Source organism: Hyperolius riggenbachi, chromosome 7 (genome assembly GCF_040937935.1).
Source record: "Hyperolius riggenbachi isolate aHypRig1 chromosome 7, aHypRig1.pri, whole genome shotgun sequence".
NCBI classification, from domain to species: Eukaryota; Metazoa; Chordata; class Amphibia; order Anura; family Hyperoliidae; genus Hyperolius; species Hyperolius riggenbachi.
Window position 1 is genome coordinate 35,684,168 of NC_090652.1, and position 15,187 is coordinate 35,699,354.

At 43.0% G+C, this 15,187-nt stretch overlaps 1 protein-coding gene across 13 annotated transcripts in view; it reads left to right on the forward strand.

The window, feature by feature from the left end:
- Positions 1-15,187, forward strand: part of LOC137525476 (peptidyl-prolyl cis-trans isomerase G-like) — a 309,707-nt gene that overhangs the window by 191,685 nt on the left and 102,835 nt on the right. For 12 of the 13 annotated variants that reach the window (XM_068246576.1, XM_068246575.1, XM_068246574.1 and 9 more), the window contains exons 9-11: positions 2,706-2,921; positions 9,371-9,568; positions 13,006-13,215. In XM_068246576.1, coding sequence (XP_068102677.1) covers positions 2,706-2,921; positions 9,371-9,568; positions 13,006-13,215 — 624 coding nt within the window. The remainder of the gene's footprint in view (positions 1-2,705; positions 2,922-9,370; positions 9,569-13,005; positions 13,216-15,187) is intronic. The other variant, XM_068246584.1, reaches the window with a different exon arrangement.

Here is a 15,187-nt window from a genome sequence, read left to right on the forward strand (position 1 = left end):
ACAAGCGTGTATGAGGATGTGCACACGCGGGAATGGTGGAAGCGCGCATGCGCATGCGCGGCGGGAGTGATCGGCAGCATTTTTACTGCAGTACATAAATTCCACATCCTGGAAGGTGGGCCACTTAGGATGTGGAATTCACGTCCTAAAATCTAAAGAGGTTAACCACGCTTATAGGTAGTACATTTCTCTCAGAATAAAATGCACCGTCAATTACTTTTCTCCTATGTAGTGGTCACTTACAATAGGTAGTCGAAATCTGAAAGGTCTGACAGGTTTTGGACTACTCCATCTCCTCATGGGGAAATCTTTTTTTTTTTTTTTAAAGAGGAGCTGTTAGGTATAAGGTCTCAGAGAAAATAAACACATATATCAGTAGCTAAAGATTGGCTGTACTTACATTACATATGCATTTCACTGTCCACGTTTGGATTTCACAGAATTTGTATATAGTATATGCAGAGATAGATGCTCCTGACAGCTCATGGCAGGCTCCATGTTTTTCTGTCAAATGTGTCGTCATGTCCTGCCTGCTTCCTGATCACAGATAAGCTCGTACTTGAATAACACAGTGTGCAGTGAATATTAATGAGCCATGTGGCTAGGAACAATAGCTGACTCTTGCAGTGTACCCAGCCCGGAGATTTATCAGTGCTACGCGCTGGATCTCATTAGCAGCCGAGGGGAGGGCCCCAGAATGCTTTGCAGTTTAGGATGCGGCTTGCGTCTTTATGGGTCTGTAACAGCCTTACTGATAAGCACACATCAAAGGTAACTGAGATTTTTATCTTCACTAATGGCTTTTTTACTTCCTTCTAAACTGTTTAACACAGGAGAATAGAGGTTTAAATTAGCTTCTGCAGCCTGACAGTTACTCTTTAAAGCACTTACTGACTGATAATTGCTCAATCTAGCTGCAAAAATAGTATGCAAACAGGTAGGGAGGCAACCTTACATCAACTTTAGATACTTTCTAGGGGGTGTCTTTGCGAAGTATAAAGAAGACACTGAGAATCTCTTATATGGAGATGGACCAGTTTAAAGTCTGTCAGATTTGTACTGCCTACTGTTAACGACAGTGACATGGGAGTAAATTAATTTATAGTGCATTTTACTTTGGGAGAAATGTACTTCTTATACGTGTGTGCTGGCATTTTGAACTTTACAATTTTCCATAACTGGGATCCTGTAAGGCAAACCCGAGTTGAGTAAAAATACAAAAACCCTCAATAAAACCTGATCTGGGGGCTAGCCAGATCAGGTAGCATCCCTTACCGCTGACTCTGAATTGAGTTCTCCTTCAGTTTTGGTTTTGTAAAAAAAAAAAAAATGGCTACGACCCAGAGGTCACAATGCTGCAGCTTGCCTCTCTGCTTCTCATCACAGAGAGGAATGGAGGGGCGGGATAGAGGAACTAGAATGACAAAGTCAGAGTCCAGACATCAGTCCAACTGAAATGCTGAGGGAGGACCCTAAAAGAGCTGTGCAATGGCAAGGCAACACAAACTTTAATAGATTAAAGGAATGTTGTACAGATGAGTGTGTCAAAACTTCACCACAACAGTGCAAGAGACTGATTAAATCAAGTCGTTCAGAAAATAATTTCTTCAAGGTTTGTTGCTGAAGGTGTTTCTACAAGCTATTCAATCATGGGATGTGCTTAGATTCACACATAACTTTTCCATTTTGTCTAAATATTTGTTGTGTGTTGTTTTGCACCTGTGGACAGTCTTAAATAATTTTAGTTCCTGCTATGGATCAGGTTTATTATTATTATTATTATTATTACCCCAGAGTCCACCTGAAAACCTTTGGAGACAGAGCCTTTTGTCATGCTGCCCCTACACTTTGGAACTCCCTGCCACACCCAATCAGGACAGCCCCATCCCTGGAAACATTTAAGTCTAAACTGAAAACCTACCTTTTCAGTCTGGCATTCATGAACATCTGACTATCTCCTCTGTAACACAACCCAGCCTGAAACCCTGTATTAATCTGAGACACAGCTATGCGCTTTGAGTCCTATGGGAGAAAAGCGCTTTACAAGTGTTATTGTATTGTATTGTATATGTGAAACCTTAAGATAAAAGAGTGTGCTTTCTTTCTTTCATTCTTGTGTTCTTGTAACAAACATCTTATGTATCTTTAGCATAATGTTGTCTAAACTAGAATGTGTTGGGATTATGTGCAGTTGCTCTAGCAAATTTGAAATGAAAGTTGGCCATACACTGATCAGTTTTGGTGTTCAATCCACTAATAGATTTGTTTGTTGAATTGATTATAAATATTTTCAGATTTTGCTGCTTTTGTTGACGCAAACCAGTCAATGTCTGCCAGATAATACAAAATTGCTTGATTGATTAGGATCGAAAATTGACATTGAATGTAAAATGTATACAAATCAAGAGTATTTAGTTGTATTTCAGTCGATTCAGTGTTTATGAACATGCTCCTCATCAGCTTGGTGGAGGGGAGAGCAGGGTTGGCATAATAACTCACTTTACAAAAAGATTTATTGACAGCTCAAATTTATCAGATATTGATTCCAGTATACGGAACACTGATCGATTATTTCTCCATGGACAAACTGTTTTCTAATAAGAAAAAAATTAATCGGAATGTTGATTGGCCATAGGTTGATCAGTGTATGGCAACCTTAAGTGTTCCTCTGCTAAACATTTTAATATTTCTGTTCAAATTTTAAGACATGGCTGTTAAAGCAACTGGAGTCAAAACATTCAGGAATGATAAAAAACACAAAAATGTGGAGAAAAATAATGTTATATGGCTGAGCTCTACCCAATCAGTGCAGAAAGTTAAAAAAACACCAGACACATCCTCCAATCCAATACAATCAAAATACTTTGAAGATGCAAAGACAATGAAAAAACAGCAACGAACACCAGGACAACAAATCGAAGGTAAGATGACAGCTGTTGGGTCTATATAGTAATGAAATACCATTGGCTTGTGTTGTGTATGAGTTTGGATGGTTCTCCTCTATGTAACATCCATATTATAGTTGGAGATGTTCTGAAGTTAAAAGATTTACCTTGAAGATGTTTCTGATTAGTGGGTCAAAATTTACAGTATGACATAGAAGGTGCAGCATATGCTAGATGTTTTCATTATATTTCTAAATGGGTACATGGTTAGACAACTAGGAAGTTCTCCTAGTTGTGTTGCTCCAGTAAATGGAAGCTACCTCCATAGCATCATGAAGAAGTTTGTTAATTGGAGTGACAAAATCTGATTTGGGCCAATCTCTGGCGACATCTCAGCATGTGTCTCTCTAAAGCAGAACCAATATAAGATATCAATTACCATAGCTGACATTGAAACAGTATATAAAGCAAACATGATACGTTTTAGAAACATCAAACTGTACAAGGCATGGCGTAATAATATTGCAGGTTTGCCACAAAATGTATAACAAATTGCAAAGTTGTAACGATTGTGGGATAATCTCCACGATCAGCGTACAACGTATACGCTGACACTGAGGAGATCTCCCTCAGACAGAGGACCCCAGTTATGGTGCAAATACACCTGCGGAGGAACAGACCAGCCAGCAGGAGGAGCTGTGAAGCACAGCGGAGAAACACCTCTGAATGAAGCCACAGATGTAGTGCGAACGCACTAGTGAAGGAAAGGCTAGGCTGACAGGATGAATGCTTACTAATTGTAGTTAGTGTTGGGCGAACATCTAGATGTTCGGGTTCGGGCCGAACAGGCCGAACATGGCCGCGATGTTCGGGTGTTCGACCCGAACTTCGAACATAATGGAAGTCAATGGGGACCCGAACTTTCGTGCTTTGTAAAGCTTCCTTACATGCTACATACCCCAAATTTGCAGGGTATGTGCACCTTGGGAGTGGGTACAAGAGGAAAAAAAATATTTGAAAAAGAGCTTATAGTTTTTGAGAAAATTGATTGTAAAGTTTCAAAGGAAAAACTGTCTTTTAAATGTGGAAAATGTCATGTTTCTTTGCACAGGTAACATGCTTTTTGTCGCCATGCAGTCATAAATGTAATACAGAGAAGAGGTTCCAGGAAAAGGGACCGGTAACGGTAACCCAGCAGCAGCAGCACACGTGATGGAACAGGAGCAGGCGCAGGAGGAGAAGGCCATGCTTTTTGAGACACAACAACCCAGGCCTTGCATGAGGACAAGAAGCGTGCGGATAGCATGCTTTTTACCGCCATGCAGTCATAAATGTAATAAAGATAAGAGGTTCAATAAACAGGGACCGGGCGTCAACACTAACCCAGCAGCAGCAGACGTGATGGAACAGGAGGAGGCGCAGGAGGAGAAGGCCACGCTTTCAGGTGCAACTCAGGCCTTGCATGAGGACAAAAAAATGTGTGCGCAAAGCAATGCAATGAGTAGTTTTCAGGACACAATGGGCTATTCGGAGGAGCTATTCCCACCCCCACAATCTTCTACCTGTGAAAGGTCAATGGAACAGCCACAAATGTTGTGCCCGGATTCACAACCTTTTTCTGTGGAAAATGCACCTCGCACTGAAATGCAAGGCGAGGCCGAGGATGAACATGACGTCAACAACTCAACATGACGCAAAATGGGGGCGGAACAGAAAGATGCTTTCAATGTTTTGAAGGCCTTAATTGCCTCCGGTAGCCAGTTAGATGCATCATTCATCACACCCAAATCCCAGAGCAATGTGTGCAGGAATTTGAATCTCAGGAGGTGTACCGAGATCATCTGGACAAGTGACCAAGTGACAAAGTGACCAGTGACAAAGTGACAAAGTGACAAAATGACAAAGTGACAAAATGACAAAGTGACAAGTGACAAGTGACAAAATGACAAAGTGACAAGTGACAAAGTGAGAAGTGACAAGTGACAAAGTGACAAGTGACAAAATGACAAAGTGACAAGTGACAAAGTGAGAAGTGACAAGTGACAAAGTGACAAGTGACAAAATGACAAAGTGACAAGTGACAAAGTGAGAAGTGACAAGTGACAAAGTGACAAGTGACAAAATGACAAAGTGACAAGTGACAAAGTGACCAGTGACAAAGTGACAACTGACAAAGTGACAAAATGACAAAGTGACAAAGTGACCAGTGACAAAGTGACAACTGAGAGGTTGTTCTGGGGAGCTCCACTGCACTCAGTCGCATATGAGGAGAGGTCTCGTCGGGACTGCTGATCCTCCTCAGCTTGCTCAAAGCCTTGAGGGTTCCTGAAGATCCTCTGCTTGGAGTTCGCCGGGGTTCAGCTTGGTGTCGGGGTCGGCGGCGTCCTCCTCATTCCAACGTGGCAGATTTTCTGTTGAAGGAAAAAAAAAAAAACATTGTTAAAAGTCCAGTACCGCTTCTGAAGGACTCACCAAGAGATGCAGGAGCGCTTCAATCTAGCGCACCATCGCTCGCTGGGTGATGTCCCTGCCTACGCGCTGGAATTCTACGCTGCACATGCTAGCACGCTTTTGCGCAGTGCCGAGGCGCAGCTAGTAGCTACCAAGCTTCTGTGGATCTGATTGGGCCACCATGTTGGATCTCTGCCAAGTCCTCCAAAATTTTGAGCAATCCACGTTGCGTGACTGAGCAGTGACAACTCTACAGTCAGCATTACAATACCACTGCTGTGTTTACTGAAGAAATCAATGTTGAAGATGGAAACCGCTGGCATGATACAAGTCCGGGATTCTGAAGGAGAAAACGATCAGCGTGATGATACCAACATCAGGCAACCTGCCTCAGGAAACGCTGGTCCCAGCTATGACAAAGAACAGGACGAGGAACAGCTGGAGTTGGAGCAGGAATTGGATGCCCCCACTGCCGAGGGACAGAGCGGTGCACGTTGGACTTCCACAATTTAGCGGGAAAGGACAGCAGAAGAGGAAGAAAGTGATGCTGGTGACGAATATGGTGCATCACAACAATCACAACGCTTACAAGAACATGAAGATAGAGGAGTCTGGCAGGACTCTCTGGCACACATGGCTCAATTCATGCTAGACTGCATTGAACGCGGCCCGCGCATTATTCACTATTCATTATTATTCATTATTCTGGAATCTGGACAACACCAATTACTGGGTTTATACCCAGTTTATACAAACACAATGTTAAAAAACTGATTGAAGAAAGTGTCAGACAGGTCAAAAATGGAACAATTCCAGCAGGCCCTTGAGGATGGAGACTTTAGAGAGGAGATTGACATCCTCCTCCTTCTCTAGCCAGTTGTACGCCGACAGACTGACTTCAGCAAACCCAGGAGGACCAGGAGGGCAGCAAAGAACACAAGCTGCTGCTAGTGCCCAAAAGGGAATGGTATTGGCAGTGTCCTTGGAGTGGGAACATTTTCTGACACCCATGCAGCAGCCCACAGAACAGCAATCGGGCAGTTCCACGTCCTCCAACACCAATCGCCTAGAGAAGATGGTCAAGGTCCAGGACTACATGTCAGATGGCGTAGCTGTGTTGAACAATCCATCTGCAGACAGACGGTGAGTGTGACAGGCAGCACAGAAGGACCATGGCAACTCACTCATAGTACCACAGTTTGATAGTGCTGCCCAAAAAATTATATGGATCCGTGGACCCGGGCACTGCAGGCAGTACTGGGAAGTGGGAACGCAGATTTTAGTACCTAAACACACGATACAACATGTTTTCCGGGGTCGGACTCTGAGGCACATACAGATGGTCCCGATCATCATCCTCATCATACAACTCTTCTCCTGAGTCTGACCCACCCACCACCTCTGCCACCCCAACATCCCCAGACACAGACCCCTCATCGTCCTCAACATTAACTTGGGATGCTGGCCTGAGCCCGACCTCCTCCTCCACATCAGGCCCCATCATCTCCTCAATGGCAGCCCTCATTAATCGTTCTGGCGACGGACCGATGGACACAACATTCTCCTCCGGAGAAGGCTGCTGCTGACCACTGGCTGCTGTAGTGGATGTTATAGCTTGCGTGGGGCGTTGGCTGTTGCTGTTGCTGTTGTTGGGAGTGCTGCTCACAGCGGAGGTCTCTGAGGAACTCATGGTGAGCTCATATAGTGGTTGGCGGTGAGTGGAGTATTACTGATCCCAGCAATATACACACTGACTGGCAGAGTACGCAATGCTATATAGTCTGGCTGAGCGGTGTACACAGAGTGGCAGTACACACAATGCTATATAGTCTGGCTGAGCCGTGTACACAGAGTGGCAGTACACACAATGCTATATAGTCTGGCTGAGCGGTGTACACAGAGTGGCAGTACACACAATGCTATATAGTCTGGCTGAGCCGTGTACACAGAGTGGCAGTAAACACAATGCTATATATAGCGTGGCTGAGCGAGGTACACAGTGGCAGTACACACAATGCTATATAGTCAGGCTAAGCCGTGTACACAGAGTGTCAGAAAACACAATGCTATATATAGCGTGGCTGAGCGAGGTGCACAGTGGCAGTACACACAATGCTATATAGCCAGGCTAAGCCGTGTACACAGAGTGTCAGAAAACACAATGCTATATATATAGCGTGGCTGAGCGAGGTGCACAGTGGCAGTACACACAATGCTATATTAGTCAGGCTAAGCCGTGTACACAGAGTGTCAGAAAACACAATGCTATATATAGCGTGGCTGAGCGAGGTGCACAGTGGCAGTACACACAATGCTATATTAGTCAGGCTAAGCCGTGTACACAGAGTGTCAGAAAACACATATATATATAGCGTGGCTGAGCGAGGTACACAGTGGCAGTAAACAATGCTATATATAGTGTGGCTGAGCGAGCGGTGTACTACTGTTCCCAGCAGCGACACACAATGACTGGGGGGGACCCTGGCTAGCGTGGCTGGAGAGCGAACTACCCTGCCTGCCTACCCAAAGCTAAACCCACAGACAAATGGAGGAGATATGACGTGGTTCGGGTATTTATTTACCCGAACCACGTGACCGTTCGGCCAATCAGAGCGCGTTCGGGCCCGAACCACGTGACCCGTTCGGCCAATCACAGCGCTAGCCGAACGTTCGGGGAACGTTCGGCCATGCGCTCTTAGTTCGGCCATGTGGCCGAACGGTTTGGCCGAGCACCGTCAGGTGTTCGGCCGAACTCGAACATCACCCGAACAGGGTGATGTTCTGCAGAACCCGAACAGTGGCGAACACTGTTCGCCCAACACTAATTGTAGTCACTCTCAGTGACAGTAAGCATTCATAACAGGACAGACTAAAAGGACAGACAGAAAAGAGGCAAAGGCAAGACCAGGCAGAGCGAGAGACCAGCAAGGAAAATAACAAACATGCTAGTATGCATAAATATTGGCAATGAACCAATATTTAACGCAAGTATTAGCAAAATAACAAACGCTAACCAAACGCGGTCACCACACGTTAAGCGCAATAGTGACAAGCGCGTTGGACGTACGGTCACCGCATGTTAAGCGCAACAATGACAAGCGTACCAGCTGACTAACAGATGAACACGGAAAATACAAACAAACAGATAACAGGAACGCTTGCTAAACGGTTGCCTTACCTCAGGCAACAGCAAGCGTTTGCTGCAGACAGACAGACAAACAGATAACAGGAGCAGGTCAGATAGGATCCACTACTCTTCCGCAAGAGCGAGTGCGATCCGCACGGCAAGACAGGCAAGACAGGAACGAAGTAGCCAATCGCAACCGCAGCGATGGCTTCCTTCGCAAAACAGGACTGGAAGGATCCACTGCTCTACCGCAAGAGCTAGTGCGATCCACACGGTAACACGGAATCAGGGACAGGGGTCCAGTAGCAGCAGCCAGACAAGCTAAGACTGAAACTATGTCGGACAAGGAACACAGCAGGAAGCAACTCTTTATGCTGAGGTCATCCAGAGGGAGTGGACATGCAAATTCCCACACAGGTGAATGGTAATCAATCACAGGCTGACAGCAGAGAAAGGCAGACAAAACTAGGCCATTTGCATGAAAAGACTTCAGGAATTGCTTGGCTGCAGTACCACTGCAGCCAGCAATACATGCTGCAGAGGAGATCCTAACAAAAATACTAAATAACAAATTCCTAGGTGCAAAAGGGCAAGAGAACCCCACCCTTGCTAGCGTACAATCTAAAGGATTGGGGGGGGGGGGGAGACAAGGGGGGGGTAGTATACATTATGCATACATATAAACGATGTGTTTTTCGGCTATATCTAGTGTTCTTGTGAAATATCCCTTATAGTAGCATATTAGTAAATGTATCATTGAAAGTAAATAATTCATGTCCCTTTAGTTATTCTTTTATTGTGTATCGTGGATTTTATTAGCTATCTAACGCTAATTCAATGCTATTGCTAATGGTCCGTGCGTTGACATGATTTGGTCTATATTTGCGTATGTCCCATGACATGGTAGCTGAGAGTGAAGAAGCTGAGATGGATGAAGGGACAATGAATGAGGGGAGGCGTGATAAAAGAAGACTAATCTCTAACCAATCAGAGGAGAAAACGCCAGTAGAGCCAGAGTCATGTGACACTCAAAGGCCTGATCAATTCCATAAAACTGCAAATAAGATAAGAGATCATAAAATAAAAGAAGGACAATGTATGCAAGGTAAGCTTAACATGTCAAAATGTACAGTGTGCGTCCCAGTTATCATAATGTTTACTAAAGTCTTAAAGAGACACTGAAGCGAAAAAAAAATTATGATATTATGATTTGTATGTGTAGTACAGCTAAGAAATAAAACATTAAGATCAGATACATCAGTCTAATTGTTTCCAGTACAGGAACAGTTAAGAAACTCCAGTTGTTATCTCTATGCAAACAAGCCATTAACTCTCCGACTAAGTCTTAGTCATGGAGAGGGCTGTTATCTGACTTTTATTATCTCAACTGTAAGTGAACTGTTTACTTTTTCTCTGCTAGAGGAGAGTTCATTACTTCACAGACTGCTCTGAAAGACTCATTTTGAATGCTGAGTGTTGTGTAATCTGCACATATTATAGAATGATGCAATGTTAGAAAAAACACTATATACCTGAAAATAAAAGTATGAGAATATTTTCTTTGCTGCTAATCTTCTAGTAATTATTCATAGTACACAACCAATTCACTATATCATATTTTTTTTTTCGCTTCAGTGTCTCTTTAAGTCATGCATCTTCTTGTAATTTAACATTGGTCCAAAAACAGCATCAGAAGTGTGTGGATGATGCTGATGCCCAGGATATGGTGGCCTTTTTTTGTGCTAGCAATGGGCCCTTTCATCAGTGCTGTTCTTTTTGGCACCCTTGATAAGTATTATTATTGTGGCCATCCATGTATTTGATTTGGGACAGACATGCTGAGAAACATGGAATAAGAAGAACTGTTGAATTAGATTGCAAACATCAATTTTCAACTGAATTGTAACTGTGAATAATGATCTCTGATGAAGTCCCCCAGTGAGCCACGAAACATACATCAGGCTTTTGCTCCAACTTTACATGGTGAAGGATGCATGAACTACATGTAAACATTATTCTATATATGAACATTTTATATGGATGGCATGCATATTGAAATTTTACATGCATATTTAATCACTACTAATCACAATGAAATGATCTATATCTTCTTTTTTTTTCACCACCAATTGGGCTTTTTGGGGTTGATATTGGTTTTCAGTAATTACTTTTTTTTCTATGCATTTTAAAGGGAAATACAAGGAAAAGGAAACACTATTTCTCCAATTTCCTTCCCTATGGTTTTAATATGAACACTGCTACTGTACATAACACCCACACATTTTATCTGCCTATTTGTCCTGGTTATCACAACATTTTAATTATGTCCCAAGTACAAAGTATGGTGACAATACATCATTTGGAAATAGAGGTGTATTTTTTTTTTGGGTGGTTTTTCTTTTTTGCACTATTTTCACATGCAGGAGTGTGCAGCAGCACTGTCAGACTTATAAAAACGTCCTGGAGCCATTAAGAGGCTCTAGCAGGACGTTTTTATAAGTCAGCATGTCATTAAGTGGTTACGTTTGCAATTCTGTATCGATGTTCTGTATTGAGTGTACATTGTGTATTGGGATATTTTGCCAATCATATCAATGTCTGCGTGTAAAAATGTCAGTACTCAAGCATGAACAGGGCCGGATTTAGGCCAAGGCCACCTAGGCCATGGCCTAGGTCACCACAGGAGCAAGGGCACCAAAGCAGCAGACTAAACTGGTGCAGCATTTGCAAGCTTGCAAATGTTGCAATGCAGGGAGATCAGGTGAGCGCCTGACCCGCGGTACTCTGCTGCCAGCCGTCTGTGCAGCAGCCACCTTGCTCTCTATGCACGTTGGCATTGTGGCCGGCGGCTATCTAATTGTGCAGCACTGGAGACAGAAAGGAAGAGCTTCCTCTTCTGCACTGGAGATGAGTGGAGAAATGAGTGACACTGAAGGCAAGCTGGCTACCTATACTGAAAGGGGTAGTGGGAAAAGGAGGGAATAAGGGAGTCATCTGGCTAACTATACTGAAGGGAAAGGGAGGAGGGGTCATCTGGCTACCTATACTAGAGGGAAAGGGAGGAGGAGTCATCTGGTTACCTATACTGGAGGGAAAAGGGAGGGGTCATCTGGCTACCTATACTGGAGGGAAGGGGGAGGGGTCATCTTGCTACCTATACTGTAGGGAAAGGGAGGAGAGATCATCTGGCTACCTATACTGGAGGAGGGGTCATCTGGCTACCTATACTGGAGGGAAAGGGAGGAGGAGCCATCTGGTTACCTATACTGGAGGAAAAAGGGAGGGGTCATCTGGCTACCTATACTGGAGGGAAGGGGAAGGGGTCATCTTGCGGAAGCAGGAGATTTGGGCGCATGAGACAAGTGGACAAAAAGGGCGCCCCATTCACTCCTATTATAAATATCGTTTACCGGGCGCCGAACAGGGAAAAAAAGGCGCCAGAGATTATTAACGTTTTAACAAACGGCGCCCGGAGATTTTTAAGGATTTATAACTATGTTTGTGATGATTTAACTTTACAAAATGAGCCCGTGACGAATAACGTTTATAAAGATACTAAATCACTATTTCTAAAACATTTCTAAAACATTATTATTCGCCCAAAAAAATTTATTACATTTTTTTATTTACATTTTTCTTTATTAATGTCTGTAAAACATTATTATCCATAGGGGGTCTTAGGTTTAGGCACCAACAGGGGGGTCTTAGGTTTAGGCACCAACAGGGGGGTCTTAGGTTTAGGCACCAACAGGGGGGTCTTAGGTTTAGGCACCAACTGGGGGTCTTAGGTTTAAGCACCAACAGGGGGGTCTTAGGTTTAGGCACCAACAGGCGGGTCTTAGGTTTAGGCACCAACTGGGGGGTCTTAGGTTTAGGCACCAACAGGGGGTCTTAGGTTTAGGCACCAACAGTGGGTCTAGGGGTTAGGGATAGGTACAGGGAGGGTTTTAACAAACGTAAATACAAGTTTCAGTTTACAAATATGGAAGATTAACGTTTTAAGAATTGCCGATCTCATACACATTATTTAGTGATTTATAAATTCTTAAAACACTATTTCTAAACGAAATTCTACACAATATTTCAATAAACGATAATACTGTTTATCGTTTACACCACGCGCCCTTTTTTCCCGACGCCCTTTTTTGATGTACGCTCATCTTGCTACCTATACTCTAGGGAAAGGGAGGAGGGATCATCTGGCTACCTATACTGGAGGAGGGGTCATCTGGCTACCTATACTGTAGGGAAGGGAGAGGGGTCATCTCGCTACCTATACTAAAGGGGGGTGGCTGGTGGCAGTGGCCTTGGGCGGTAAAGAGTACAAATCCAGCCCTGAGCGTGAGGGACCCTTCACTTTCTTCATCTTACTGTCTACCAGCACAGTCAGAGCTAACAGAGATGGTCAAACTATGGTATTTATTTTCTCCTGCTTTGCTTTGAGAGAAGAAGCAGACATAATTTTATAGTATAAGACCAAATAGATGATGTCCTAGCAAAGGTGTGCTAAACAGTTCCATGTTTCTTCCTTTGATTTCCAAGATATGGTCACTAAAGTACCTGAAGACCAAATATGTGGAAAGAAAAACAAGAATGTGGAGAAAAAATATGACATAATGCTGAAGCCTAACCAATCGAAACAGACAGTTAAAAAACTACCAGACAATTACCGCATTCCAAGACTCCCAAAGTCCAATGAAGCTGACAATAAAATGGAAACTTGTAATAGAAAGCCAGGACCACAACCCCAAGGTAAGATGATAGCTGTTTGGACAGCTGTTAGTATATCATAACTGGCCACATGGAAGGCTAGATGTTGTGTTTCTGAATGAGGACACGGTTAGACAACAAGGTCTCCTAACTGTGCTTCTCTAAGATGTAAATGTTACCTACACACCATCATGGGGAAACACACAAAGAATGAGGGTCTAAGTCATGGTGAATTACAAAGGAAAACCATAAATCTATGAGTAATTGTCACTTTTACATTTTAGAAGGAGCTTACTGCTTATATTATGTTGCTTTCAAATAACACACATGATCCCAAATGACCATACTTTTGTGTATTTTAAAGCAAGTAAAATGCTTCAACGAAATGTATATCATGTCACGTTGGTATTTTTTTAAAGGGAACCTGAACCGAGTAAAATCATTTAAAATAAACACAAGACGTAGCTGCAAATGAATATTACATATTTACCTCGCCGTCAGTTCCACTCAGAAACTCACCATTTACTTCTAACAATGATTCCTTCCAGTTCTGACTAGATTTTGTCGGAACTGAAATATATCAGTTGCTATCAGTTATATATCAGTTGCTGTCAGTTATAACTAAAAGGACAACTGATGAGAAAGATAATGTCCATGTTTCCCTATGGCTCAAGTAGGCAATATTACAGTTAAACAGTGTGCTGACTAGGAAGCTGTTATGGGGTAATGGCCATTTTGAAAATGGAGGACGAGGAATTCCAATGATCGCAGTGGACATCTTGCAGGAGAAGAAAGAGATTCATGAGTAGACTGCATGAGAGGTCAGTATGACCTGTGTATGTTTATTTTGACTTTTAATTTTCAGTTCAGGTTTTCTTTAGGTATGAGCCTTCCTTATTAAAATCACCTACTGATACGGCCATTGTTTAATCCTGCTGGATCAGAACAAACATGGTGATGGTGGGGTTCTTTAGAAGCCTTGGGCAGGATGCACCTAGTTTTTTTTAAATAAATTATCTCACCTTGGGCATGAAGCAATAAGCTGTAAAAAGGATGTGATACCCTATGCATTAACCTCCCTGGCAGTAATCCCGAGCTATGCTCTATGTAGAGTATAGTGCGCAGCGGGAGCTTTTACTCACCTCCTGCCGGATCCAGATGTCGGTAGCCATTCTCCTTCCTGTCCTCGGAGGCTTTCAATAACTCTGGTGAGGTCGCCTTCATTGATCTCACCAAAGAGTTACAGCGCCACCTGGAGGATGGAGGTAAAATTGGAGCCCTGGAGCCCAGGGAGGTGAGTGAGAGCAGGGGCTGCTGCTGGAATTCTTGATTTTTTCCTGATTTTAGGGTCTGAAACCTTTTTAAAAGACTGTAAAATCCAGATATAATCAGGGGGGTTGATTAACTTGGTTACTGCACCTTATTCTCGTAAAGAGGACACGTCTTGACACATAGCAAAACTTAAAAAAAAATGCTTCTTATACAGAAACTATGTATTGCTGCCTATTGGTATGTAACACCTCCCTCCAAGTGATGTTTAGCTTAGCCTATGATGTCACACAACCTTCTGTTCCAGACTGACATTCCTGCTCATTACTCAGATGGTATAACAAAAAATCCATGGTGAATCAGCTTGCCAGCAGTAAATATCACCAATAATTTTAAAAATGGAAATCAGGGTGAGGTAAGATTTTACAGTCGGCAACACCTGACTAAATAATTTATAAATGGATATTGTAGGGAAAAAAACAGCTTTTCAACTGTTATTATTTATATAGCACTGACATCTTCTGTAGAGCTGTACAGACTATTTAGTCTTTCCTTAATATAGCCATCAAAGTCTATAGCTATTTTTTTTCTTTTTTCAGAGAAAGGCCAGCTACCTCATCCATATGCTTTGGGAGGTGGTGGGAAACCATAGAGCCCAAAGGAATCCCAAGCTAACACAGGGAGAACTTATAAATATACAAACTCCATGCAGATTTGAACCAGCGACCCAACATTGCTAGGCAAG